Source organism: Oncorhynchus kisutch, linkage group LG2 (genome assembly GCF_002021735.2).
Source record: "Oncorhynchus kisutch isolate 150728-3 linkage group LG2, Okis_V2, whole genome shotgun sequence".
Classification (NCBI taxonomy): domain Eukaryota; kingdom Metazoa; phylum Chordata; class Actinopteri; order Salmoniformes; family Salmonidae; genus Oncorhynchus; species Oncorhynchus kisutch.
In genome coordinates, this window is record NC_034175.2 from 54996307 (window position 1) to 55021576 (window position 25270).

Consider the following 25270-nt stretch of genomic DNA (forward strand, 5'->3'; position numbering starts at 1 on the left):
AACATTGCAGATGTGGGTTTCTTTGTTGGTAAATAGATGATCAATTATAAATTACTCATGCAAGTAAAACAAATTTGGCCATAAAACACAGTGTTTTTACTTTAAAAACAGAAAAAAACCCACCTGTTGGATCTTCAATAGCAATGATTTCTGTTGGTTCACTAGGGTGTCCAACACCGGCTTCATTCTCAGCACGAACCAGGAACTGAACCTCGGTTCCTTCAATGACGTCTGTAACTCTGTACTTGCAGTCAGCACCTGAGGTCTTACCACACTTCACCCAGCGGGTGCCCAGTTTCTCCTTCTTTTCAATTGAGTATCTAATAGAATCAAATATTCCCAAATGTTATAAACATGCTTATATGACAACGGTACACTCTATGACACTCCTATAACACTAGAGTTTACCAAAGTTTACCTCAGAACTGGTTTGCCACCATCATTCTTGGGGGCGTCCCACTGCAAGTCAACATGTCTCTTTGACACTCCATGGACAGAGAGATTATATGGTGGTCCAGGGGTAGCTGAAAATATGAAACAGTACTTAGAAATGGACTTAGCAACCTTTGCATGTTGTAAGTGAACACCAGTTACATACAGTAACACTATAAACAGTAACTATGATCTTACTGAAAGTATCTTTAGCCATAATGGAGTCTTCCAGTTCACAGAATTCACTGGGTCCAACAGCATTCTCAGCAGCCACACGGAACACATAGAGGGAGCCCTCATTCAGTGGAGTGACCGTGTACTTCAGCTCCTTCACAGTGGTGTCCACTGCCTGCCAGCCCTTACGCCTGACATCCCTCTTCTCAACAATGTAGTTGGTGATGGGTGAACCACCATCCTTCTCTGGTACTGTCCACTTCAGCTCAGCACTGTTACTGGAAATGTTGATGACATCCAACCAGCGTGGGGGTGTAGGAGGATCTGGAAAATGAATGCGTCATCATCAACCATCTACTCAGTCAACCAACCATGACACACTGAACCGCTTCAGATGGAAATGATCTCAGTCTGTGTGTCACAAATGACACCCTATTCCCTATATAGTATACTACTTGTGACCATAATGTTAAAGGGAATAGGGTGCCATTTGGAACGCATTCAGCTACTTACTGAGTCTCTCCTTGCACAGAACTGGATCGCTAGGCTCGCTGGGCTCACTCTCCCCAGCGATATTGACAGCAATGACCCTGAAGGAGTACTCCTGTCTGTCCATCAGGCCTCTCAGGAAGTGCTCCAGGATATTGATTCCTTCTGAAACACGAACCCACTGCTCAGTTCCACTCTTCAGGAGCTCAATGATGTAGCCCTCGATCTTGGCACCACCGTCATGCTCAGGCTTGGTCCACTGTAGGAAGGCAGAGGTCTTGGCCACGTCTTTGACGGTTGGCTTACCAGGAGCCCATGGAGGATCTGTAGGAAAAGAAGACATGTTGTTTTGGTTAACAACATTACATTGCATAAATGATTAATGGTCTGTTGATTAAATACAATATATATATAAAAGTATGTGGACACACCTTCCAATTAGTGGATTTGGCTATTTCAGCCATGCAATCTCCATAGACAAACATTAGAAGTAGAATGGCCTTACTGAAGAGCTGTGACTTTCAATGTGGCACCGTCATAGGATGCCACCTTTCCAACAAGTCAGTTCGTAAAATTGCTGCCCTGCTAGAGCTGCCCAGGTTAAAAACTTCTTAGGGCAAGGCCCTTTTTCTCTCAATTTCTGCCTGAATGACGTGCCCAAAGTAAACTGCCTGTTACTCAGGCCCTGAAGCCAGGATATGCATATAATTGGTACCATTGGAAAGAAAACACTTTAACGTTTTTTAGAAATGTTAACATAATGTAGGAGAATATAACGCAATAGATATGGTAGGAGAAAATCCAAAGAAAAATTCTTCTTTTTTTGAGAAACCATGGTCTTACAATGTCAAGTATAAGGGCATACTGGAAATTAGCTCCCAGGATGCAATTACTATGGCTTCCACAGGGTGTCATCAGTCTATGTTCAAGGTTTCAGGCTTGTAACTTCCAAAACAAATAAGCAATATCAGTTTTAGTAGAGGGACACAGACTTGGATATTCGTGTTTGCTCGCACTATGAAGACAGGACATCTGCTAAAATCGGTTTCCTTTTGAACATACTTCTTTCTGTAAGAAATATTATAGTTTGATTACATTTTAGGGTACCTGAGGAGTACATAAAAATGTATGTTGACTTGTTGAAACAAGGTTTAGGGGTAGATTTTCGGATTCCTTTCTCTGCATGTTGAATGAGTGGATTACTCAAATCGATGGCTCCAACTAAACAGACTTTTTGGGATATAAAGAAGGATTTTACCTAACAAAACAACACTACATGTTATAGCTGGAACCCTTTGGATGACAAATCAGAGGAAGATTTTCAAAAAGTAAGTGAATATTTAATCGCTATTTGTGAATTTATGAAACCTGTGCCGGTGGAAAAATATTTTGATGTGGGGCGCCATCCTCAAACAATCGCATGTCATGCTTTCGCTGTAATAGCTACTGTAAATTGGACAGTGCAGTTAGATTAACAATAATTTAAGCTTTCAACCGATATAAGATACTTATATCTACCTAAATGTTTAATATCCATAATTTGTATGATTATTTATTTGAATTGTGCGCCCTCCAGTTTCACCGGAAGCTGAGCACTAAAGTGCTGTTATTGTGAAGTGGAAGCATCAAGGAGCAGCTCAGCCGCGAAGTTGTAGGTCAGACAGGCTCACAGAATAGGACCGCCGAATGCTGAAGCACGTAGTGCGTAAAAATTGTCTGTCTTTGGTTGCAACACTCACTTCCGAGGTCCACACTGCCTCTGGAAGCAACATCAGCACAATAACTGTTCGTTGGGAGCTTCATGAAATGGGTTTCCATGGTCAAGCAGCTGCACGCAAGCCTAACATCATCATGCGCAATGCCCAGCGTTGACTGGAGTGGTGTAAAGCTTGCCGTCATTGGACACTGGAGCAGTGGAAATGCGTTCTCTGGAGAAATGAATCATGCTTCACCATTTGGCAGTCCGACGGACGAATGAGGGTTTGGAGGATGCCAGGAGAACGCTACCTACCCCAATGCATAGTGCCAACTGTAACATTTGGTGGCTGAGTAATAATGGTCTGTTTTTCATGGTTCGGCTAGGTCTCTTAGTTCCAGTGAAGGGAAGTCTTAATGCTACAGCATACAATGACATTCTAGACGATCCTGTGCTTCCAGCTTTGTGGAAACAGTTTGGGGAAGGACCTTTCCTGTTTCAGCATGACAATGACCCTGTGCACAAAGAAAGGTCCATACAGAAATGGTTTGTTGAGATCGGTGTGGAAGTACTGGAGTGCACAGAGCCCTGACCTCAACCCCATCAAATACCTTAGGGATGAATTGGAATGCCGACTGCGAGCCAGGCCTAATTGACTAACATCGGTGCCCAACCTCACTAATTATCTTGTGGCTGAATGGAAGCAAGTTCCCGCAGCAGTGTTCCAACATCTAGCCTTCCCAGAAGAATGGAGGCTGTTTAGCAGCAAAGGTGGGGCCAACTCCATATTAATGCCCATGATTTTGGAATGAGATGTGTCCACATACTTTTGGTAATATAGTGTATGTTGGATGTATTACCAATAGGATCCTTGACCAAGATCTGGTCAGTTTCCTTGCTTGGTTTTCCAGGTCCGGCGAGATTCTCAGCCAAGACTCTGAACTTATACTTCTTCCTTGTGGGTAGTCCTTTGACTCTGCAAATCAGGAACAATCACATAATCAACACCACCATCAAATGAATAGCTACAACCAGAAATTAAATCAACACTGTCATTACTGCCTTCAATTACGAAAATGTAAGTATTACGATGTTAATTAACTAAATGTATTCTAACGTCTTACTTGAATGTTGTATCTCTGATTGGGATCTTGTTGCATCTGATCCATCTGTTCTGGTCTGGTTCAAACCTCTCAACCCAGTACCCAGTGATAGGACTACCACCATCCTCTTCAGGCTCATACCAATTCAGAGTCAGGCCATCTTTAACAATATCAGAAGGCTCCAGCTTAGTTGGCGCACCAGGAGAATCTGAAAACAACAGTTACAGACAATTTAACAACAAGCCAGAAAACAAAATAATGCTCTAAAGGAAATACAATTATATTGCTTTGACTAAATACAAACATAAACTTAACATACCAAAGGCATATCTGGCAATGATTGGCATATGTTCCGCTGGCACACCAATACCAAACTGATTCTCAGCAAACACTCTGAAGATGTATTCCTTGAAAGCTGTCAGGTTGAGGGCCTTGAAGTTGGTCTCTTTGACAGTGGAGGAGAGCTTGTGCCAGATCTCGCTTTCTGCGGCTCTGCTCTCCACTATGTAGTTAGTGACCTTTGCACCTCCGTCATCTCTGGGAGGGTTCCAGGCCAGGAAACAGGACTTGTTGGTGATCTCAGAGATATCAAATGCAGCTGGAGGACCAGGCTTATCTGTTCAAGACAAATAGAAAACAATGTCAGAACATTAAAGAACACACTTTTAAACAAGTGTTTCCTCACAAATACAGGTGACAAAATATGATACCTAGAATGTTGACGTCAACGGTTGCAGTAGCACGGCCACAGCTGTTGTGTGCTTCAATGATGTAGGTAGCTGTGTCCTCTCTTGTTGTCTTGCTGATAGTAACAACGGAGTGACCAGGCTTGTCGTCAATAGAAACTCTATCGTCACCCTTCAGAACCATGTCACCCTTGGTCCATTTCACTTTAGGTACGGGCTTTCCAAGAACATCCGCTGGAAGCTCAATCTTAGAGCCAGCTTTGGCGGTCAGTCCAGCAAGACATTTGACATCCAGAAGAATCTCTGGGGGGTCTGTGAGATTATACAGAAAATGTGTTATACTGATGACACAGAAACCAATTTCAGCCACTATGCAAGATGTTACATATACAGACATGGAGCATTTACGCAAAACATACCTTTAGGATCAACAGCCAAAATCTCATCTGTAGCCTTGCAGGGTTTGCTGGCACCCAGTCTGTTCAAGGCCCTCACGCGGTAGGCGTACCACTGTCCCTCAATGAGACCAGTCACTTGCAATCTAAGAGAAGTAAGTTAGCCTTTCAAAACAAAACAAAGAGCTTAGAGCTTTTTTCTCTGGTTCTACTTACTTCAACTCAGGGACCTGATCTCCGCAGGACTCCCACTTGTCTGTGCCACGCTGGCACCTTTCTATGTTGTAGCCCTTGATTCCAGTGCCGCCGTCCCACTTGGGTGGTTCCCAGGTCAGGAAGATGCCAGAAGCTGACTTGTCCCTCCATTTCAGGTTCTCAGGTGGGTCTGGCACGGCTTGAATTCAAAAGACAGGCATGTCAATGATTCAGAAGAGTTCTAATTTAAATGACAGGCATGTCAATGATTCAGAAGAGTTCTAATTCAAAAGACAGGCATGTCAATGATTCAGAACAGTTCTAATTCAAAAGACAGACATGTCAATATTCAGAACAGGTCTAATTCAAATGACAGGCCTGTCAATGATTGTGATCAGCTAGAACTCAAATTACAGGTGTGTAATTTGCCAGCAGCATACCACCCTGCATACCACTGCTGGTTTGCTTCTGAAGCTAAGCAGGGTTGGTCCTGGTCAGTTCCTGGATGGGAGACCAGATGCTGCTGGAAGTGGTGTTGGAGGGTCAATATGAGGCACTCTTTCCTCTGATCTAAATTTTTTTCCCAATGGCAGTGATTGGGGACACTGCCTTGGGTGGGACATTAAAACGGGTGTCCTGACTCTGAGGTCATTTAAGATCCCATGGCACTTATTGTAAGAGTAGGGGTGTTAACCTTGGTGACCTGGCTAAATTCCCAATCTGGCCCTCAAACCATCACGGTCACCTAATAATCCCCAGTTTACAATTGGCTCATTCATCCCCTTCCTCTCCCCTGTAACTATTCCCCAGGTCGTTGCTGCAATTAGAGAATGTGTTCTCAGTCAACTTACCTGGTAAAATAACAGATAAATAATGTCAATAACTGAGCAAAGTTTGATTTCAAATGACTCTTATGTCAATTATTGAGACGTCAAAACAATGGATTGAGTGCACAGCATAGGCATTGTACTACTTACTAGCAGGGGAGGACACATTGACTGGCTCGTCAATGTAGGCAGGCTCTCCTGGGCCACACTTGTTGCAGGCAGTAACCCTGAACAGATACTCTTTACCCTCAACGACATCAGTGACAGTGAACTCCTGGTCTTGAACACCAGTGATCACCTGGGGAAAGACAGTTAGTGACATGTGTTATTACATTTATAATAATCTTATTTCATGTTTAACAAGGTATAAGCTAGACTACCAAAGATTGTTCCAGCCTTATGTCCCAACTGGAAAAGTAAGTAATTTCACATGTGTATTGCTGTGTGGTTTAAAGACTTATGTTCATCCATACCTTGACCCAGGTCTTGCGGGATACGTCACGTTTCTCAATCTGGTAGCCAGTCAGAGGGCTTCCTCCATCATGCTCTGGCGCCTCCCACATCAGGTGCACATGCTGTCTGGTTACCTCGGCAACCTTGAAGTCTTTGGGTGCACTTGGGGATGCTAAAAAAATTGAAAAAAGAGGGATATGAAGGGAAAAGAAAGAATTGCAGTTGACAATATCAAGATACAGTATGTTGTGTTTCACCACAAAGCTCATCACGTCACTTACCGATAACGTTGACTTCAATCTCTCCGGAGCAACTGGTAATATCATTCTCCAGAGTAAGAGTGTATACACCTCTGTCTGGACGCACACTTGGAGTGATGGTCAGTTCTACGTAGGTACTCTTTGTAATCATGGACACACGTTCACCAGCAGTGAGTTCCTTATCAGCGAAGCTCCACTTTGCGTTTGGTGTGGGATATCCAGAGATAGGGACACGGATAGTAAGGGGATAAGGAACAATGACCTCCAGGCCATCCTTGAATCCACTCAGGTCCATTGTGGGGCCAACTGAAGATAGAAAATAATGACCATTGTTATGACAAATGCACTACATTTAAAATGATGAATGTCTTCAAGGTTAGTGAAAAGAGAAACAAATGTACCATGTGTATCATCAGCCAGCATGGGTCCCAGTGTGTTGGATGGGTCAGACACTCCAGCTGCATTCTCAGCCATCACCCTGTAGTTGTATTTTTTGCCATATGTCAGGCCAGATATCTGAGGAAAATATGGAAGAGCAGTACTCTGAGTTGAGATACGTGTAAGCAATTTAAGCATAAATTTAGACAATTTAGTAAATTGATGTCAATAGGAGACTTGCATTCAAGTCAGAATACAACACAAAACGTATGATAATTATACTACAAATATTATATGAAATCTCCAACAAACCATTTAGGAGCTTTTCATCTTATAGGATAAATACCTTGTAGGTGAGATCCTGGCAGAGCCTGGCGTTACATCTGAGCCAATGGTCTGTTTCGTCCTCACATCTCTCAATGATGTAGCCAGTGATCGTGCTGCCTCCATTCTTCAATGGGATCTCCCATGTCAGCTGGACTGAGTTCTTGTTCTGCTCTGAGGGTACCAGGTTCTGTGGTGGGCTTGGCCTCTCTGGAATAATAAAAACAAACATGTTTGTATGTTAAAACAGTGCATGTATTTCATGAATAACATTTCAGCAACTTTCAGAACTGAAATAACTTACCAATGGGGTCCATGATCTTAACCGGATTGGTAGCAGCACTTGGTTTTCCAATGCCAGCCTTGTTTTCAGCCTTGACACGAAAGATGTATTCCTTGTTCTCAATGACATCGTTGATGATTGCGCTGCGATCTGTTGCTTTACTGATCATTGCCACAGCCCACTTCACAGAGGTCCTGTCACGGGACTCAATGATGTAGGATGTAATCTCAGACCCTCCGTCAGACACTGGTTTTTCCCAGGAGACTGTGGCACCAAACTTACTCACGTTTCCAACACTCACATCCTGAGGAGCATCAGGAACATCTGAAATATAAAGCCAGGTTGTAATTCATTTTTCTGGTCGGCAGTTCAGTGTTGGAACCAGTTACGTTTGAATAATGATACTGCACGAGGTGATTATTACAATATCAAATAGTTTGCTTACCAAACTTGTTCTTGGCATAAACACCAGGTTTCTCTGTCTCAACATTTGGTCCACTGCCCACTCTGTTGCGAGCACAAACACGGAATAGGTACATGGATTCCCTCTGGAGTCCGGTCACAGTGTATTCTGGAGCGTCAGAGCGGTCAGTTGCAAGAGTCCATGTCTTGCGCTTGACATCACGCCTCTCCACCAAGTATGTAATGATCTTGCTGCCACCATCGCTCTCTGGCTCTTCCCAGACCAGGCTGACCTCACCATCGGCGGTGTCAACCACGTGAAGGCTCTTCACGGGTCCAGGGACATCTGTGGGAGGCAAAAATACATGAATAAATGGAATCCATATGAACAACAATTCCAAGAAAAAGATCCCTTCCAAGAAAAATATCCTTTCCAAGAAAAATGTCCCTTCCTGGAAAAATATCCTTTCCCGTTATCCATTCAAATACAAGAGTGGATTGAAAGGCAACTTACCAATGACATCCAGATTAATTAATGCCTCTCCCTGTCCGTGTTTGTTCTTGATGATAACCTTGTAACGTCCCTGATCGGACTTCTTAGGATCCTTCAGCCTGTACTCTGTGCTGTCCCCAACGGTGTGGATGTTGTCCTTGGGAAGGCTGACGTTATCATAGAACCACTCAGCCTCAGCTTTAGGATACGCGCTGTAGGGCACGAACATGACGATGGGCTTTCCAGCGTCTGTTACTAAGCTCTGATCCATAGTCTTGATATTTGGCTTAGCTGTAGAGGAATAAACATTTATAAGATCAAATAATAAAACAATTGATTTATTGTGGAATCTGAGAGGATATGAAGCCTATGATGACATACCTGCCAGTTCCAGCTTGGCTCTGGCATCCTTGTCTTTGGCGATGATTCTGTACTCTCCCTGGTCACGAGGCCTGATCTCACACACCTGGAGTCTGTGGATCTTGCCCTCGCTCATCATCTGGTACTTGTCGCCCTGGACAATGGTCATGTTGTTCCTCAACCATTTGACCTCAACTCTGTCTTTGTTGAGCTCCACCTCAAACACAATATCAGAGCCTGGAGGCTCAAACACATCCTGAGGTGGTCTGACAATCTCAACTGCGGTCTCTGGAATAAAGATTACACAAGAAATTGAATTTGTGAAACATGAATTCATACAGAACAGTTAGAAAAATGGACTCACACAAACAGAATCATAGAATGAATTCAAGAGGCTTGCCTTCAACAAAGAGTTGGGCATGTGATCTCCTTTCATCGACGCCACAAGAATATTCACACTCATCATCTGGTCTGCACTCCTTGATACGCAGCCTGCATGTCTTGCCCTCTTTTTCAAAGATGTACCTTGCAAAAAACAAATGGATAATATTACAATACGCTTTTCTATATTTAATGAAAATCCTGGGGTGGCCCTTAGGGGCAAATTAGCTTTTAAGATTTAGTTTCAGTGTCAATAAAGCGACAGTGACTGTGCCTCATAGCAGTCTAAAGGTTTTCCTACCTGGGTCCCTCTCTGATCTCACGTCCATTCCTGTACCATTTCACCTCAGCCTTCTCCTTGGTGAGTTTGCAGGTGAACTCAGCATCCTCAAACTCAGTGATGGTCTGGTCTTTGAGTTGTGCGGAGAAGTCAGTGGGGGCTTCGCTGATGATCATCTCAGCTGTAGACTTGTCATCACCAGCCATGACGGTGTATTCACCCTCATCAGCGAGAGTACAGTCCTTGATGGTCAGTGTGTGCTTGTATTGGTCCACCCTGTAGAGGATGCGTTTGCTGAGTGTGATCTCCTGACCAGCCTTCATCCATTTCAGAGTAACCTTCTGCCTGTTGACCTTGCAAGAGAAGCTAACAGTCTTCTTTTCCTGTGTGTCGCAGTCCTCAAGAGGTACAATGATCTTCAGACTCTCCTCTGTTGACAAAACAAAGAAATCAGTTAGTCATTTAGCTCAATTCAAACAAAAATAAGACATACTACTACATCAAATTAGCCATTGGTCAAATTGATAACAAAAATGTGTTCACCTTTTACGGTAAGTTTGCCAGAGCTCTTGGCATGTTCACCACGGTGGTTTGTCAATGTAATAGTATAGTTCCCTTCATCTGACTTCTCAGCATCCTTGATCCTCAGAGAGAACACGTTATCTTTCTGGATCATGACGAACTTGCTGCTCTCAAACATGGTCTCATCGTTCTTCAGCCACTTAGCTTTTGCTTCCTCAGAGTTCACCTCACAGTTGAAGACCATCTCTTGTCCCTCTTTAGCTTCTGTATCTTTGATCGGTGTAATGATCCTGAGTTTTTCTGTGGAAATCAAAGTGAAAGAAACACAAGTTAGTAGGTCGAATTACTAATTTCCCCAAGGTTGCCTCTAAGAAAATCTTAGAAGAATATTACTTTATTGTCCAATTGTACATGCAGGTTTAACGGAAAATGTACTTTATCGCAACCACTCCGAAAGACACATACTGTACACATACATGTTGGAGAGGTTGAAATAGAAAAGGAAACAAACATATTGATGACATACCAAGAACAAGCAGGTCAGCCGTAGCTCTGGTGGTACCAATGAGGGCAACATAGGCGCCCTCATCCTTGGGTTCAGAGTTCTTGATAACAAGTATTCTTCTCTTGCCATCACAGACAATGTCGTACTTGTCCCCCTTTTCTAGCTCCTGATTATCCTTCATCCATTTGACAATGAATGTGTCTTTAGAGACTGAGCAGACAAACTCAGCCTTTTCTCCCTCAACCACCTCCTGACTCTGAGGCTTGGCGATAAACTCAGCAGCCAGTTCTGGAAGAACAAAAACAGATTAGTGTATATGCTCTCATTTTCCACAAATACTTTTATCTGCATCCCAGTGTGGAGCCACTACCCAGGATATTTAATTTCTCCCCAGGACAAAGATCTTTAACTGACTAAATTAAACAGAGCTCATGTCTGATTTCATTACCATTTATTTTCAGGTTTCCAGTTGTCTGTGAGCTAGACAATTTGCAATGGTACTCTCCAGCATCATCTGTTTTGAGATCCTGAATGATGAGTATCCTCTTCCTGCCATCTACGATTTGATCATATCTTCCTCCCTCTGGAAGTTCCTGGTCTCCTTTATACCATATGACATCAGCTTCGGCCTTTGACACTTCACAAATCATCTTCACGCTGTCTGTTTCTGTTCCCTCCACATTAGACAGGTTCCTGGTGAACCTAGCCTCTTCCTCTGCAAAGGAAATACAATATAACCGTTAAGTCAATACATTATGATAAGACGATTATAGTATATAACATTAAAAAGAATTTATTTGCCGGTGTCCCAAATGGCACCCAATTCCTTATATAGTGCACTAATTTTGACCAGATCCCTACGTGGGCCCTGGTCAAAAGTAGTACACTATATAGAGAATAGGGTGCCATTTGGGATTCACCCTTTGAGGCAGAGAAAGTGTGCCAGACTCACCAATGACTGTAAGCATGCCGGAGGATTTGGAGACCTTTGCATCACATTCATATTCTGCTTCATCATCGAACACTGATTTGTGGATGATGAGGATGTGTTGGCGACCTTTGGCAATTATTTCATATTTCTTTCCCTTTCTGATTTCACTGCTGTCCTTCAACCAACGGACCTGTTTCCAGAAACAGACATAAAACAAGGACATTACAATGATGGTACAATAATGTTAAGATGTACTGATCCAGACAATGAAGGAAACAATTAAGGGAGTAAAATGTAACAGCAGTGTAAAAGGTTGAAAAACAGTGGAAGACAGGAAACACAACCAAGTCTCAGTCTTAATATCATGTTTTGTAACTCCACATGCAACTATATTATATTGTTATACAAATAAGAAGGTGTGTTTGAATGTGCATTTGAAAACAAGAGGTGTGTGCATGTGTTGTGTGGCGGTTGGGAGAGTGGTAGGGTCCGGGAGGTAGGGGGTGAAGGGTCAGGAATCAATACCTTGACATTTTCGCGAGATACTTCACATTCAAATCTGGCAGAGTCCTTTTCTTTGACCTCAACATCATGGAGTGGTGTAGAGAACTCAACATGTGGAGCTGTAAGGACACAAGTCATAGTATTAACACACCAGTATGCCAAATTCACAAATGTGTGGCCTTAACAACAAACAAACAAACAATATCAAAAGGTTTTTAATTTGTACTTTAACAAACAAACAATATAATTATCTATACTCGACTTACGTTCAACGTTAAGGAAGCAAGAGGTTTTGAATTCTGAGGCGTCGCAGGTATATGTTTTTGAATCATCAAGAGTGCAGCCATGGATGATGAGTCTTCTCTTGCGGCCTTCGGCAACAATGTCATATTTCTTAGTTTTGCGTATCTCCTGTCCGTCCTGGAACCACGTGACCTCAGCATTTTCTCTGGAGACTTCACACTCCAAAGTAGCAGTAGCCTCTTCCTCAACTGTCTGGTCCTCCAGAGGCTTGCTGAACTCAACTGGTGGCTCTGTGAGTTCACACATGAATTACACATGATGACTTGTCCTTTACATATCATAACAGCTTAGGAAACCAACAAACTCATTTGACCAAATTCTATTAGTACCACCAACTATTATTATTGTTATGGTCCCTCTTTAGAATATATATTAAAAAAAATGTTTTTGACTTGGTCGTTACAGAGGCAGGTACAGTTACAGGGTAAAGCTACATTCCGTTACGTAATTCCTTCAACCTGTTTGTTGTTTGTGCAATTACTGTACATATTCATACTTTTAATACATTTGTATTCAAACTTAACATTGTGGGTACACCTCTCCTCACCCTGTTATAAAAGCATACATGACTGTCTCACAGGCTCTCATTTCATACTTAACACATCATTACTTACTGATGGGCCTCTCATTGAATTCAGACTGGTTGGGTAGATCATGCTCCCACACCATTCACACCTGACCCAACTACATTATATTGTTGTCTGTGCTTTGCATCAAGGAGACAAATATCATCTAAAGAAATCTGAATCTATGTCACAATGTGTACTCACGCAGTACTTATACTCTGCCTACCTATGTAAATACTCCCAATTCTGGCCATTTCATGTCAAGTGGAATCATTGCATTACTATGAACCTGGTCTATATAGCACCATATAGTGCACCATATTTATCTGTCCAGTATGCTTTACAGAGTAAATATTGCGACTATATTGTTGTTTAACCTTATCGAATTCACAAAAAAACAGGTCTCCATGTTGGTTAAGAGAGCAGTTGGGGCAAGAATCTCTATAACAACCACAAATAAATACCACAAACCGCAACCTACCATTCACATGTAGGCTGGCCTCAATCTGGAAATCCTTTGCAGTCAGTTTAACTTCCCCATCCTCTGAAATCTTGACGTCTCTGAGAGTCAGAGTGTGAGTTTTGCCTTCTGCTCGGGTGACCACCTGTGCAAATCAAGCAGTTTGATTAATCAGGTGGACAGTGACAGCTATGGGTGGTCAACCTATTTACTTCTTCCACTGAATGAACATCAGCAGCTGGTGACAGGGGACTGAAGGGGCCCTAGGCTCAATTTTAACTCCTGTTGCCATCTGACTCCTCCACTTTCCCAAAGCTTGGGTGAGGTGGTTAACTAAGACAAAACTTTTCCAGTACTTTGTTGTAAGTGTTCCATAAAGTCATCACTTTCCTCTTGAATGGAAACAATATAGAACTACCGCTTACAGTCATAGGTTCTATAGTTTTTTCCCTACTACAAATAGTCATGACATGCCTAATGACATGTGTGAAAACATGAGGATCATAGCTGTTCATTCACAGGCCTTTGGCAAATGATTATCAAGCAGTTATTTAGCTGTATCTATTGTAAGGTAGACTGTATATTATTTTGCACACAAGAGATTTCAAACAACTTTAAACGGACACTTTAAAACAACAACCCTGCAGGAAGGGTACCACATGAGGGAGTAGGATGAGATTGCCTGCAATGACAACAAGCTCAGTCCGAGGATGCTGTGACACACCGCCCCAGACCATGACGGACCCTCCACCTCCAAATGAATCCAGAGTACAGGCCTCGGTGTAACACTCATTCCCTCGACGATAAATGCAAATCCGACCATCACCCTGTCACGCCTTGGTCTTAGTATTTTGTGTTTTCTTTAATGATTTGTTCAGGCCAGGGTGTGACATGGGGTTATTGTATTGTCTTATTGGGGTTTTTGTAGGCATTGGGATTGTGGTTGATTAGGGGTGTGTCTAGTATAGGCTTGGCTGCCTGAGGCGGTTCTCAATCTGGAGTCAGGTGATTCTCGTTGTCTCGGATTGGGAACCGTATTTAGGTAGCCTGAGTTTCACTTTGTATTTCGTGGGTGATTGTTCCTGTCTCTGTGTAGTTTCACCAGATAGGCTGTAATTAGGTTTCACGTTCCGTTTGTTGTTTTCGTATTTGTATAGTTATTTCATGTGTCACTTTGTTCATTAAAGTCATGATTAACCACTACGCTGCATTTCGGTCCGACTCTCTTTCAACAAACGAAGAACGCCGTTACAGAATCACCCACCACACACGGACTGAGTGGCGTGGTTACAGGCAGCGACAACAGGAGCGAAAGGAGGTACTTACGAGACGCTGTTATGAGGACGTTATGGACAACAGAAGCATGGAGTATACGACGTGGGATGAAATAGACAGGTGGGCGGCCGACCCAGAGAGAGTGCCTGAGCCCGCCTGGGATTCGCTAGAGCAGTGCGAAGAGGGCTATAGGCGAATGGAGTTGGAGAAACAGACACGGCGGCGCAGAGCGAAACCCGAAAGTCACCCCCAAAAAATTATTGGGGGGGGGCTCAGAGGGAGAGTGGCTGAGTCAGGAGATAGACCTGAGCCAACTCTCCTTGTTTATTGTGAGGAGCCAAGGAGGAGACCAGAACCAGAGCCGGTGTTAGAGGTGAGCGAAGCAGAGACTGTGAAGGAGTTAATGGGGAAAGTGGAGTGGAGAGTAATGAGGGAGTTGCTAGCCTGGTGCTATAGATACCATATTCGTCCGACGGATCGTGTCGGGGATTTGATGGCACCTGAGTTAGCGCTCCATACTCGTCCTGAGGTGCGTGTTAGTCGGCTGGTGAAGTTGGTGCCAGCCTCACGCACCAGGCCTCCTGTGCACATCCCTAGCCTTGCACGTCCTGTGCCAACACTACTCTCAAGATCTCCAGTACGCCTTCACGGTCTAGCCCATCCTGTGCCACCTCCACACTCCAGTCCTCCGGTGGCAGCTCCCCGCACCAGGCTTCCTGTGCGTGTCCTCGCTCCAGTATCACCAGTGCCAGCACCACGCATCAGGCCTAGAGTGCGCCTCGCCTCTCCAGCGCTGTCGGAGCCTTTCTCCTCTCCTGCGCTACTGGAGTCTCCTGTCTGTTCATCACAGCCAGAGCCATCCTTCTCTCTAGCGCTGTCGGAGTCTCCCGCCTGTTTAGCGCAGCCAGAGCCTTTCTCCTCTCCTGCGCTGCCGGAGCCTCCCGCCTGTTTAGCGCTTTCGGAGTCTCCCGCCTGTTCAGCGCAGCCAGCGTTTTCCTCCTCTCCTGCGCTGTCGGAGTCTCCCGCCTGTTCAGCGCTTCCAGAGCCTTCCTCCTCTACAGCGCTGCCGGAGCCTCCTGCCTGCATGAAGCAGCCTGAGCTGCCAGTCTGCAGGGAGCTGTCAGTATGCATGAAGCAGCCAGAGCTGTCAGTCTGCAAAGAGCTGTCAGTCTGCAAGGAGCTGTCAGTCTGCAAGGAGCCGCCAGTCTGCAGGGTGCTGTCAGCCTGCATGAAGCAGCCAGAGCTGTCAGTCTGCAAAGAGCTGCCAGTCTGCAAGGAGCTGTCAGTCTGCAAGGAGCTGTCAGCCTGCATGGAGCAGTCAGAGCTGTCAGTCTGCAAGGAGCTGTCAGTCTGCAAGGAGCTGTCAGTCTGCAAGGAGCTGCCAGTCTGCAGGGTGCTGTCAGCCTGCATGGAGCAGTCAGAGCTGTCAGTCTGCATGAAGCAGCCAGAGCTGCCAGTCTGCAAGGAGCTGTCAGCCTGCATGGAGCAGTCAGAGCTGTCAGTCTGCATAGAGCAGCTAGATCCGCCAGTCAACCAGAATCTTCCAGATCTGCTAGTCAACCAGAATCTTCCAGATCTGTTAGTCAACCAGAATCTTCCAGATCTGCTAGTCAACCAGAATCTTCCAGATCTGCTAGTCAACCAGAATCTTCCAGATCTGCTAGTCAACCAGAATCTTCCAGATCTGCTAGTCAACCTGAATCTTCCAGATCCGCCAGCCAGCCAGGATCTACCGGAGCCTACTACCTACCTGAGCTTCATCTCAGTACTGGGCTTCCTCTCAGTACTGGGCTTCCTCTCAGTACTGGGCTTCCCCTCAGTCCCGAGCTGCCCCTCAGTCCCGAGCTGCCTCAGTCCCGAGCTGCCCCTCAGTCCCGAGCTGCCCCTCAGTCCCGAGCTGTCCCTCAGTCCCGAGATGCCCCTCAGTCACGAGCTGCTCCTCAGTTCTGTGGGGTTCTGGGTGAGGACTATTAGGCCATGGTCGGCGGCGAGGGTGGATTATCCCAGGACGCGAAGGGGAGGAACTATGACATTTATGGAGTGGGGTCCACGTCCCGAGCCGGAGCCGCCACCATGGACAGACGCCCACCCGGACCCTCCCTATGGTTTTGAGGTGCGTCCGGGAGTCCGCACCTTGGGGGGGGGGGGGGTTCTGTCACGCCTTGGTCTTAGTATTTTGTGTTTTCTTTAATTATTTGTTCATGCCAGGGTGTGACATGGGGTTATTGTATTGTCTTATTGGGGTTTTTGTAGGCATTGGGATTGTGGTTGATTAGGGGTGTGTCTAGTATAGGCTTGGCTGCCTGAGGCGGTTCTCAATCTGGAGTCAGGTGATTCTCGTTGTCTCGGATTGGGAACCGTATTTAGGTAGCCTGAGTTTCACTTTGTATTTCGTGGGTGATTGTTCCTGTCTCTGTGTAGTTTCACCAGATAGGCTGTAATTAGGTTTCACGTTCCGTTTGTTGTTTTCGTATTTGTATAGTTATTTCATGTGTCACTTTGTTCATTAAAGTCATGATTAACCACTACGCTGCATTTCGGTCCGACTCTCTTTCAACAAACGAAGAACGCCGTTACACACCCCTAATGAGACAAAACTGCGACTCATCAGTGAAGAACACTTTTTGTCAGTCATGTCTGGTCCAGCGACGGTGGGCTTGTGCCCATAGACGACATTGTTGCCGGTGATGTCTGGTGAGGACATGCCAACAGGCCGTACAACAGGCCTACAAGCCCTCAGTCCAGCCTCTCTCAGCCTATTGCGGACAGTCTGAGCACTGATGGAGGGATTGTGTGTTCCTGGTTGTTTCCATCCTGTACATGTCCCGCAGGTGTAATGTTCGGATGTACCGATCCTGTGCAGATGTTTTTACACGTGGTCTGCCACTGCGAGGACGATCAGCTGTCTGTTTATTCTGTTTATGGTTCATTGAACAAGCATGGGAAATCGTGTTTAAACCCTTTACAATGAAGATCTGTGTTATTTGGATTTCTACGAATTACCTTTGAAAGACAGGGTCCTGAAAAAGGGACGTTTCTTTTTTTGCTAAGTTTATATAACTGATTGTAACTGAAGAGAAAACCAGGCTACACAACATCGTAAATCAACCTATCATATAGCGTTTCACACTTCAAACCCACAGGAATAAATTAAATAATTAGATATGTACAGGCCTAACGCTACACATTTCAGATTTTAAAGTTATAACTGTGAAATAGCTCTTCAAGCCACCTGCCATTGGACGCACACACTTGAAGCGGTTAAAAATAACTAGAAGAACGCTTGCAGGGCAGAAAAGCCCTCCTGCGTTATCGCAAAACACAGATCAAATCCCCAACTGGAATCCTGATCCTCACAGGTCCATATATGCAGAAAGCATGTAGGTTGCACATGCACATGCACGAAAAGTAAAACAAAATGTATACAAATAAATAATGCAACAGGACAATCTAAGAGCCATTTAAATTAAACAAACATTTGGAATAAAAATTAAGGTAAACATAGGAGATAGTTGAGATCATGTTAAAACACTTAAAGTATTTGGGGTATGAGAATAGGTGATAATTCAGGTAGTAAATTCCGTGACAGCATCAAAAGCTGAAGAACATGCACACATCCAGGTACTTCTGCAGGTGCTGGAGTTGTAGGCAAACTCATGGAAAACAGAAAGGAAAACGCAGCAGCAGTGTGCGCCGTTTTCCTTTGTTTAACATATATTTGTCAATCATATGGAAAAACTGTTGTTTATAAGTACAGTTCAAAGTCTTGGCATGTTTCCATATAAATTACTTGAGGTGTTGTCAGTGTTTAAGATGGTATAAACACTTACTCTGTCACTTGGCTCCAACTTTGCACCCCCTAGGAACCATTCCACAGCAATTCCTTCATATGACAGTTCACAGTCGAAAGTGGCGGTCTCCCCAGCAGTAACAGTAACATCCTTGAGAGGCCGCAGCAGGCCGATCACTCGCGCTTTAGATTGAGGAGAAGACATCATTAGTCATTCCAAAATCACAAGAGAAACCAGTAAATCCTTAACTGCTAATCCTCATTTTTGCAGATCCCATGATGGCCGGCCACTGCTCTGGAGCCCTGTAAACCACCAGGAAAACTTCTAGGAGTAACGCAGAGAGACTTGTCATTGGGGGGGCCTTTCTCATTTGCATACCTAGTTTCCTTGAGATCTATATGGTCAGCAGAAAACTTTGAAGTAAGGCAGGTTGTACATTAGCTCTGCCAATCACTAACAGCGCACTCTAGATAAGGCATGTGGCTTCTAAAATAGCCACAACACCTGATTGGCCATTAGCCCACGCCCTGCCAAACCATCGACTAGGCAATCTGTCCCTGTCAATCAAACTGTTGGAATTTTCCCTTAGTCCTCCCTTGTAAAACAAACTTTTGACACCTACTTAAAAGGGGCTGTAAATGCCTACCTACATCCTCATCTGAAAGCTCTGGGGTTTCCTTATTCAACAAACAGTTGGGACAATGTATCATTCAAACCCACCATAAACACATTTCTGATTAAATGTACTCCTAAGGGCAATTTAAACAAACGTTATTGGATACTTAAATGTTTTAGTTGGTGGCCCACTTGATGGTATGCATATCTTCCAATGTGTGGCATTAACAAATCAGTGTTAATCTAATTGTCAGATAAATGTGTGAGTGTATTAAATCATTCTCACCTTTAACTCTAAGCTGAGCATTGGATTTAGCATTGGCAGCCTGGAAGTCAACTTCTCCGGCCTGATCCATGCGAACGTTGTACAGGATCAGCACATGCCTTGTACCCTCCTCCTTAATCTCACAGTCCTTGAAAGATAATACACAAACAGTCACTAAGTGAACATCAAGTGATATTTTTTCTCAGCCACTATGAAAAGTTGTAAGGAATGTCCAATAATGCAGTAATAATCATGTGGATATGTTCTTACAGCAGACTGATGAAGGGCCTCTCCCTTGAGTTTCCAGTGACCATGTACTTCCTCCTCAGAGATCTCAGTCTCAAACTTGGCAATTTCAGTTTCTGTGACTTCCACGCTGTACAGGGGCCTGACAAACTTAATGTCACGCTCTGTAGAACAAACACAAAGACAAGTGTTTGTATGAATGAAAGAAAAGACACTGCATCCCTCAAATTCTGAGCTAAAATCACTAATGGATACCTTCAATGTTGAGCTTGGCCGTAGTTTTATCCGAATCACAATCACAGGTGTATTCTCCAATGTCGGCTTTCTCTGTCTTCTTAATGATCAGCATACGCCTCTTTCCATCGGCTTTGATGGCCACATTCTTGGAGGGAGTGATTTGCTGGCCACCTTTGAACCATTTCACCTCTGCATTGGGCTTGCTCAGTTCACAAACCATTGTCAGTTCATCCTTCTCAGTGACTGAGTAGTCGTGCAGTTTTGTCGTGAAGTAAGGCTTTCCCTCTGTTGATGAAAAAGAAACCATGATGAGTTGTGTGTGTGATATTTCACTTTCGTCAACGGTAACTCACCTGTTTCGCCAACAACGTTTCAAGGATTTTAACGGTATACTAACCGAGGACTGTGAGCATGGCCTCTGAGCTTTTGCCCATGGCTTCTACTTTGATCATGGATGTGTCATCAATGGACACCTCCTTGAAGGTCAATTTGTGCATCTTGCCATCGTCTGACATGTGCACAACTTTGCTGGGATGCAAACGCACACCGTTCTTGTACCAGGTGACCTGGATGTTGTCATGTGAGAGTTCAATACTGAACTCTGCCATCTCACGCTCCTTGACAGTGACATCCTTAATGGGCTTGACAAACTCAAGGCGAATTCCTGATAAGACATTCAATTCATAAGAAATTAAATCATCATCATCGTGAGAAGATCAATTTCAATCCCTTGTAATGAATTGAATCAGGATTTAAACAGGAAGCACAAAAAATATCTTCAGGTTACCTTGGATAACTAGTTTGCCAGTGGTTCTCTTGTCCTCTGCCTCAAATATGTACTTAGCTTCATCCTCATATGCGGCAGATTTGACCACCAGAGTGTGTCTTTTTCCCTCATGGGTAATTTCAAACTTATCATCAGCTGTCAACTCATGAGATCCCTTGAACCAACGGAAGCTCTTAGGTTCTCTTGACACCTCACACTCAAATCTGGCCTCATCCTTTTCATACACTTGCACATCACTCAAAGGTGTGACAAATGTAATAGGACTCTCTGTAATTCAGAAGGAAACGGAGACAATGTGGCATTGTGGTAATGCGTAGAATACCACCACTGAAAGTATTTACATTTACATTATCAGATTAGATCACCAACCAAATGTTTATTTTTAATCTCACCTTTCACTTTCAGATTAGCAACACATTTAGCATTGGCAGCTGTAAATCCAATCTCCCCTGACAAGGGGGCCTTGAGGTTGTACAATATCAACGTGTGCTTTGCACCGTCCTCTATGATTTCAATGTCCTGTAAGTAGTGGTAAAATTAATGTGGGAAATTGTCCAGATTGGATGAAGACGAAGAGGAAAGGGAGGAAGGAGGAGGAGAATGCTATAGACTGTGTCATTATAATATTTCAAGACAACGTAATGGATGTGAATGAATTATCACGTAATTGATATGAGTGGTAGAATGGTAAAACAGTGAGAATGATTTGGTCTATTTAACATACAGGGGATTGAGTAAGGACTTCTCCGTTCAGTTTCCACTGGCCATGGACATCGTCTTCAGAGATTTCTACCTCAAAACGAGCGGTCTCGCCATCAAAGACCTCAACGCCATACATTGGGCGAGTTATCTTTATATCTCGAGCTGCAATTCAGGATTGAGAACAATACAATTACAAGAAAGAATGCACGAATGTTCTCAAAATAAATGTTTGTTCTATGACAAACATTTGTAATTGCTTACCCTCGATGTTAATATTTGCCATGGTTTTGTCCGTTCCACAATCACATATGTATTGTCCCTTATCTCTGTCATCCACTTTCTTAATGGACAACACTCTTCGATTCGCTTCAGCACTTATGGTTACCATCTTAGAGGCCTTAATTTCAGTCTCATTATGGTACCACATGACGGGGACATCTTTGCTGAGTTCACAGTCCAGAGTTACCTCGTCTTTCTCGACTGCAGTATAATCCTGCAACTTCACTACGAAGTATGCATCACCCTCTGGAACATGGAAAAGTCATCAGGAGGATATGTGTTTCGTATTCTGCATTTATGTAGTGTAGCATGGTGCAAATCCTTAAATGAGTTCAAGGATTTCAATCACAACAAAGAAACAAACAATAAAGGAACAAAGCAGGGGTTACCTATCACCGTCAGGTTTGCCATTGAGGGAATTCCTTTAGCCTCTGCTTTAATCTGGCAGATATCATCTAGAGTCAACTCCTTGATTTCTAGTGTATGTTTCTTTCCACGACTATAGATGAGCACGGTTCGGCTCACATGGAGTTTGGTTTCATTTTTGTACCATGTCACAGGTACATTCTCATGAGAGAGCTCAAGCTCAAACCGAGCAGTGTTACCTTCCTTCTCAGTTTGGTCCTGAAGTGGCAGTTCAAATTTGAGCCTGATACCTATACGTTAGATGAGTGCATATTGGACTTAGTTAAAAGAAATTCCAACTAGGAAATTAATTAATGAGTCACAGGGAACAACTTTTGATGATAGCAAACGAAAAACCACTCAAAGGACGTCAAATCTAATAACAATGGTTCCACACTTACCCTCCACAGTGAGTGTAGCGGTTGACTTTTTGCCCGAGGCTTCAATACTGTAAATTCCCTCATCATCAAACTCACAATTGTTTATGACCAACATGTGTTTTTTTCCATCATCGATTATTTCATATTTTTTGTCTGATGTACCAATGGTGTCAGAACCCTTAAACCACATGACTTTAGGCACATCCTTTGTGATAGTACACTCAAACATAGCCTGTTTCTTTTCAGGTACAGACACATCCTTCAAGGGGACAGTGAAGTCCATTTCCAGTTCTGGGAGATACAAATAATGATCTCTTTATCAATACATGCATAACATCATCGATACATACATCATTTGCTCTTGGAACAACTGCTTACCCTTGACTGTGAGCACAGCACTAGTGACAGCATTCAGAGCTGTATAAGACACTTCACCAGACGCGTCCAGTGGAACATTTTTCAGAGTGAGGAAACGTTTCTTGCCCTCCATTTTGATCTCACATGTCTGAAGATGCAAATAAAACGAACAAGTTCAACAGATATCGAAAACTGTTCAACATTTAAAACAGTTTTACTGAAAGTTTAGGTTATGGTTAATGTCTGGGGAAATATTTCAGTCAAATCATAAGACAAGTCTTACCGGTGATCTTGTTAAGACCTGCCCTCTATGTCTCCATTCTCCAGGCACATCCTCTTCAGATATCTCAGTTTCAAATGTAACATCTTCTTTCTCGACCACCTCACAACTGGAGAGAGGCTTCAAGATCTGAGCTTCACGTTCTGTAAAAATATCAAAAGTATATAATAAGCATTCATTTCATGTAGGTAGCCTTCCTTCAACAACATACAAGATATGTGCGATTGTGCAACCAACCTCCAAGAGTCAGTTTAGCTGTGTATCTGTGGCCTTCAACTTCCATGGCATATTCTCCAATATCGTCGGGCTGTGCATTCTTTATTGTGAGAGTCAGGACTTTTCCTTCTTTCTTGACCTCAGTCTTGTCAGTAGGATCATTAGTAATCTCATCGTTGCCTTTGAAAAATTTCCAGTTGGGGGTTTCTTTGAAGAGCTCACACTTGAAAGTGGCAGTGGCCTTGGGTTTCACATGCTGATCTCTCAATGGTTTCACCAACCAGTCTCTGATAATTTCTGTAAAATTAAGATGTAATCAGTTTTCATACATAGATGAACAGATTGACTATATTTATATCGTTGGTAGATGTCAACAGTTTATTTAGGGAATTATCTACAAACCAATGATTTTGACAGTTGTTTTGGTCCTGATGAGTTCACACTCGCATGCGTAGATTCCAGCGTCGTCATTGCCCGTGTTCTGGATCGTAACGGCTTGTTGCATTCCAATGACGTTGATGGCCACCTTTCCAGGGATTACTTTGAGGATCTTACCACTCTTCATCCAGGTCACTTCTCTCTCCTTGTTCAACTCACAGGTCAGGTACATAGGCTGGCCCTTCAGGACTGACGTCTCCTCATCCAGCTCCTTCACCCACTTCACGGGCAGTTCTGAATGCGTAAGTATTGGATTAGTATGAGGTCGTTATTTACATACAAGGTAAAATGCATCAACCCATATCAATAATACATACATGTAATAATCAGTGCAACTTAAATCTGACATAGAAGCTACATTGATTAAGGAATACTTTATCAAAAAGGGAGTACTTTCCATAAAATTGTGTAGTTATACGGTATACATTTTTATAAAACAATATAAAACAAAACATTAAGTAAAACCTTTTTATTTAAGCTACATTAGCTGTAAATTAATTGTGATCAACTTTTCAGTGGTTTACATGATCTTGTTAAAAAAATAAGATTCTTATAAATACATAAATTCATAATTATCTGAAATACCTTCAACAATGAGTTTAGCGGTTGTTGTCTTTTCCTTGTTGCCCAGCTTGGCCACACAGGTATATTCTCCAGTGTCAGAAAGTTGTACGTCAATAATGGCTAGTCTGCGATCTTTGCCATCAGAGGTGAATTTGTGTTTTGGACTCTCTCTTAGGTTGCTGTCATCTTTCATCCATGTAGTTACTGCAGTAGAAGGTGAAACCTCACACTCAAACGTAGCAGAAGCACCAACAGCGTCCCCTTCTTGTAACACTATGTCTTTGAGCGGTTTCGTGAACTTCAGTGGAACTGCCTTAAGCTGGAATCCGAAAGGATTAGCATCGGGTGGTTTGTCTCCTCCACCACCGGGTTTCAGTCCTCTACCCCTGCCTTCACCAGGGGATGGGGTTTTGCCTGCTACAATTCAGACACAATTACACAAATTAGATGTTTAGCCTGTTTACATCAGTTAAAATGTCGATATGTAATGTTTTGGGCGAACTGACCAAATTCACATAGAAATGTGAGTTATAGATCTATCATTCTACTTGAAAGCAAGTCTAAGAAGCTGTAGATCTGTTCTATGTGCACTATTTCAATGCTTCCCGTTCCTAAGTGTTGTTTTTGCATCTTTTACTTTTGGTTTTGTACACCAGCTTGAAACAGCTGACACAACAACATTATTTTTGGTTATGGAAACTATATTTCACGGTGGTTTAGATGGTACAATGATTCTCTACACTATACTATCTTATTTTGTCACATAAACTGACATTAGGCGAACCATTAAGAGTTTTAGCAACCAAGAAATGGAGGAGCGATTTATGCATAGCGCAACTTTAAAAGTGTTCAAATGTTCAAACTAATACATTTGTAACACTTACAGTGTTAAACTAGATTTTGTTTCTTCCTAATAGATAGTGTGAGTGCGTAGGTACAGCATTTCATGGTAGTTGAAGAAGTTTAGAAGTTTACATTTTTAGATGCTACTGGCTTGTGTTGAAAAATGTATGCTAGTGAAGTAGAATCAG

General features: G+C 43.3%; 1 protein-coding gene across 20 annotated transcripts in view; it reads right to left on the minus strand.

Moving 5' to 3' along the window:
* ttn.2 (titin, tandem duplicate 2) overlaps window positions 1-25270 on the minus strand; it is a 179903-nt gene that overhangs the window by 77645 nt on the left and 76988 nt on the right. For all 20 annotated transcript variants that reach the window (XM_031797649.1, XM_031797733.1, XM_031797659.1 and 17 more), the window contains 44 exons: window positions 24261-24656; window positions 23640-23909; window positions 23259-23534; window positions 23025-23164; window positions 22763-22889; window positions 22406-22675; window positions 21989-22255; window positions 21582-21845; window positions 21343-21482; window positions 21011-21137; window positions 20619-20885; window positions 20229-20495; window positions 19850-20116; window positions 19619-19758; window positions 19370-19496; window positions 18508-18650; window positions 13424-13547; window positions 12340-12606; window positions 12095-12192; window positions 11591-11759; window positions 11087-11353; window positions 10660-10926; window positions 10155-10433; window positions 9633-10041; window positions 9351-9475; window positions 8972-9238; window positions 8612-8881; window positions 8141-8443; window positions 7717-8019; window positions 7435-7622; window positions 7112-7226; window positions 6732-7016; window positions 6471-6622; window positions 6148-6295; window positions 5192-5369; window positions 5000-5121; window positions 4605-4892; window positions 4214-4510; window positions 3916-4102; window positions 3652-3767; window positions 1120-1419; window positions 631-930; window positions 419-524; window positions 124-320 (listed from right to left, as the gene is read on the minus strand). In XM_031797649.1, coding sequence (XP_031653509.1) covers window positions 124-320; window positions 419-524; window positions 631-930; window positions 1120-1419; window positions 3652-3767; window positions 3916-4102; window positions 4214-4510; window positions 4605-4892; window positions 5000-5121; window positions 5192-5369; window positions 6148-6295; window positions 6471-6622; window positions 6732-7016; window positions 7112-7226; window positions 7435-7622; window positions 7717-8019; window positions 8141-8443; window positions 8612-8881; window positions 8972-9238; window positions 9351-9475; window positions 9633-10041; window positions 10155-10433; window positions 10660-10926; window positions 11087-11353; window positions 11591-11759; window positions 12095-12192; window positions 12340-12606; window positions 13424-13547; window positions 18508-18650; window positions 19370-19496; window positions 19619-19758; window positions 19850-20116; window positions 20229-20495; window positions 20619-20885; window positions 21011-21137; window positions 21343-21482; window positions 21582-21845; window positions 21989-22255; window positions 22406-22675; window positions 22763-22889; window positions 23025-23164; window positions 23259-23534; window positions 23640-23909; window positions 24261-24656 — 9615 coding nt within the window. The remainder of the gene's footprint in view (window positions 1-123; window positions 321-418; window positions 525-630; window positions 931-1119; window positions 1420-3651; window positions 3768-3915; window positions 4103-4213; window positions 4511-4604; window positions 4893-4999; window positions 5122-5191; window positions 5370-6147; window positions 6296-6470; window positions 6623-6731; window positions 7017-7111; window positions 7227-7434; window positions 7623-7716; window positions 8020-8140; window positions 8444-8611; window positions 8882-8971; window positions 9239-9350; window positions 9476-9632; window positions 10042-10154; window positions 10434-10659; window positions 10927-11086; window positions 11354-11590; window positions 11760-12094; window positions 12193-12339; window positions 12607-13423; window positions 13548-18507; window positions 18651-19369; window positions 19497-19618; window positions 19759-19849; window positions 20117-20228; window positions 20496-20618; window positions 20886-21010; window positions 21138-21342; window positions 21483-21581; window positions 21846-21988; window positions 22256-22405; window positions 22676-22762; window positions 22890-23024; window positions 23165-23258; window positions 23535-23639; window positions 23910-24260; window positions 24657-25270) is intronic.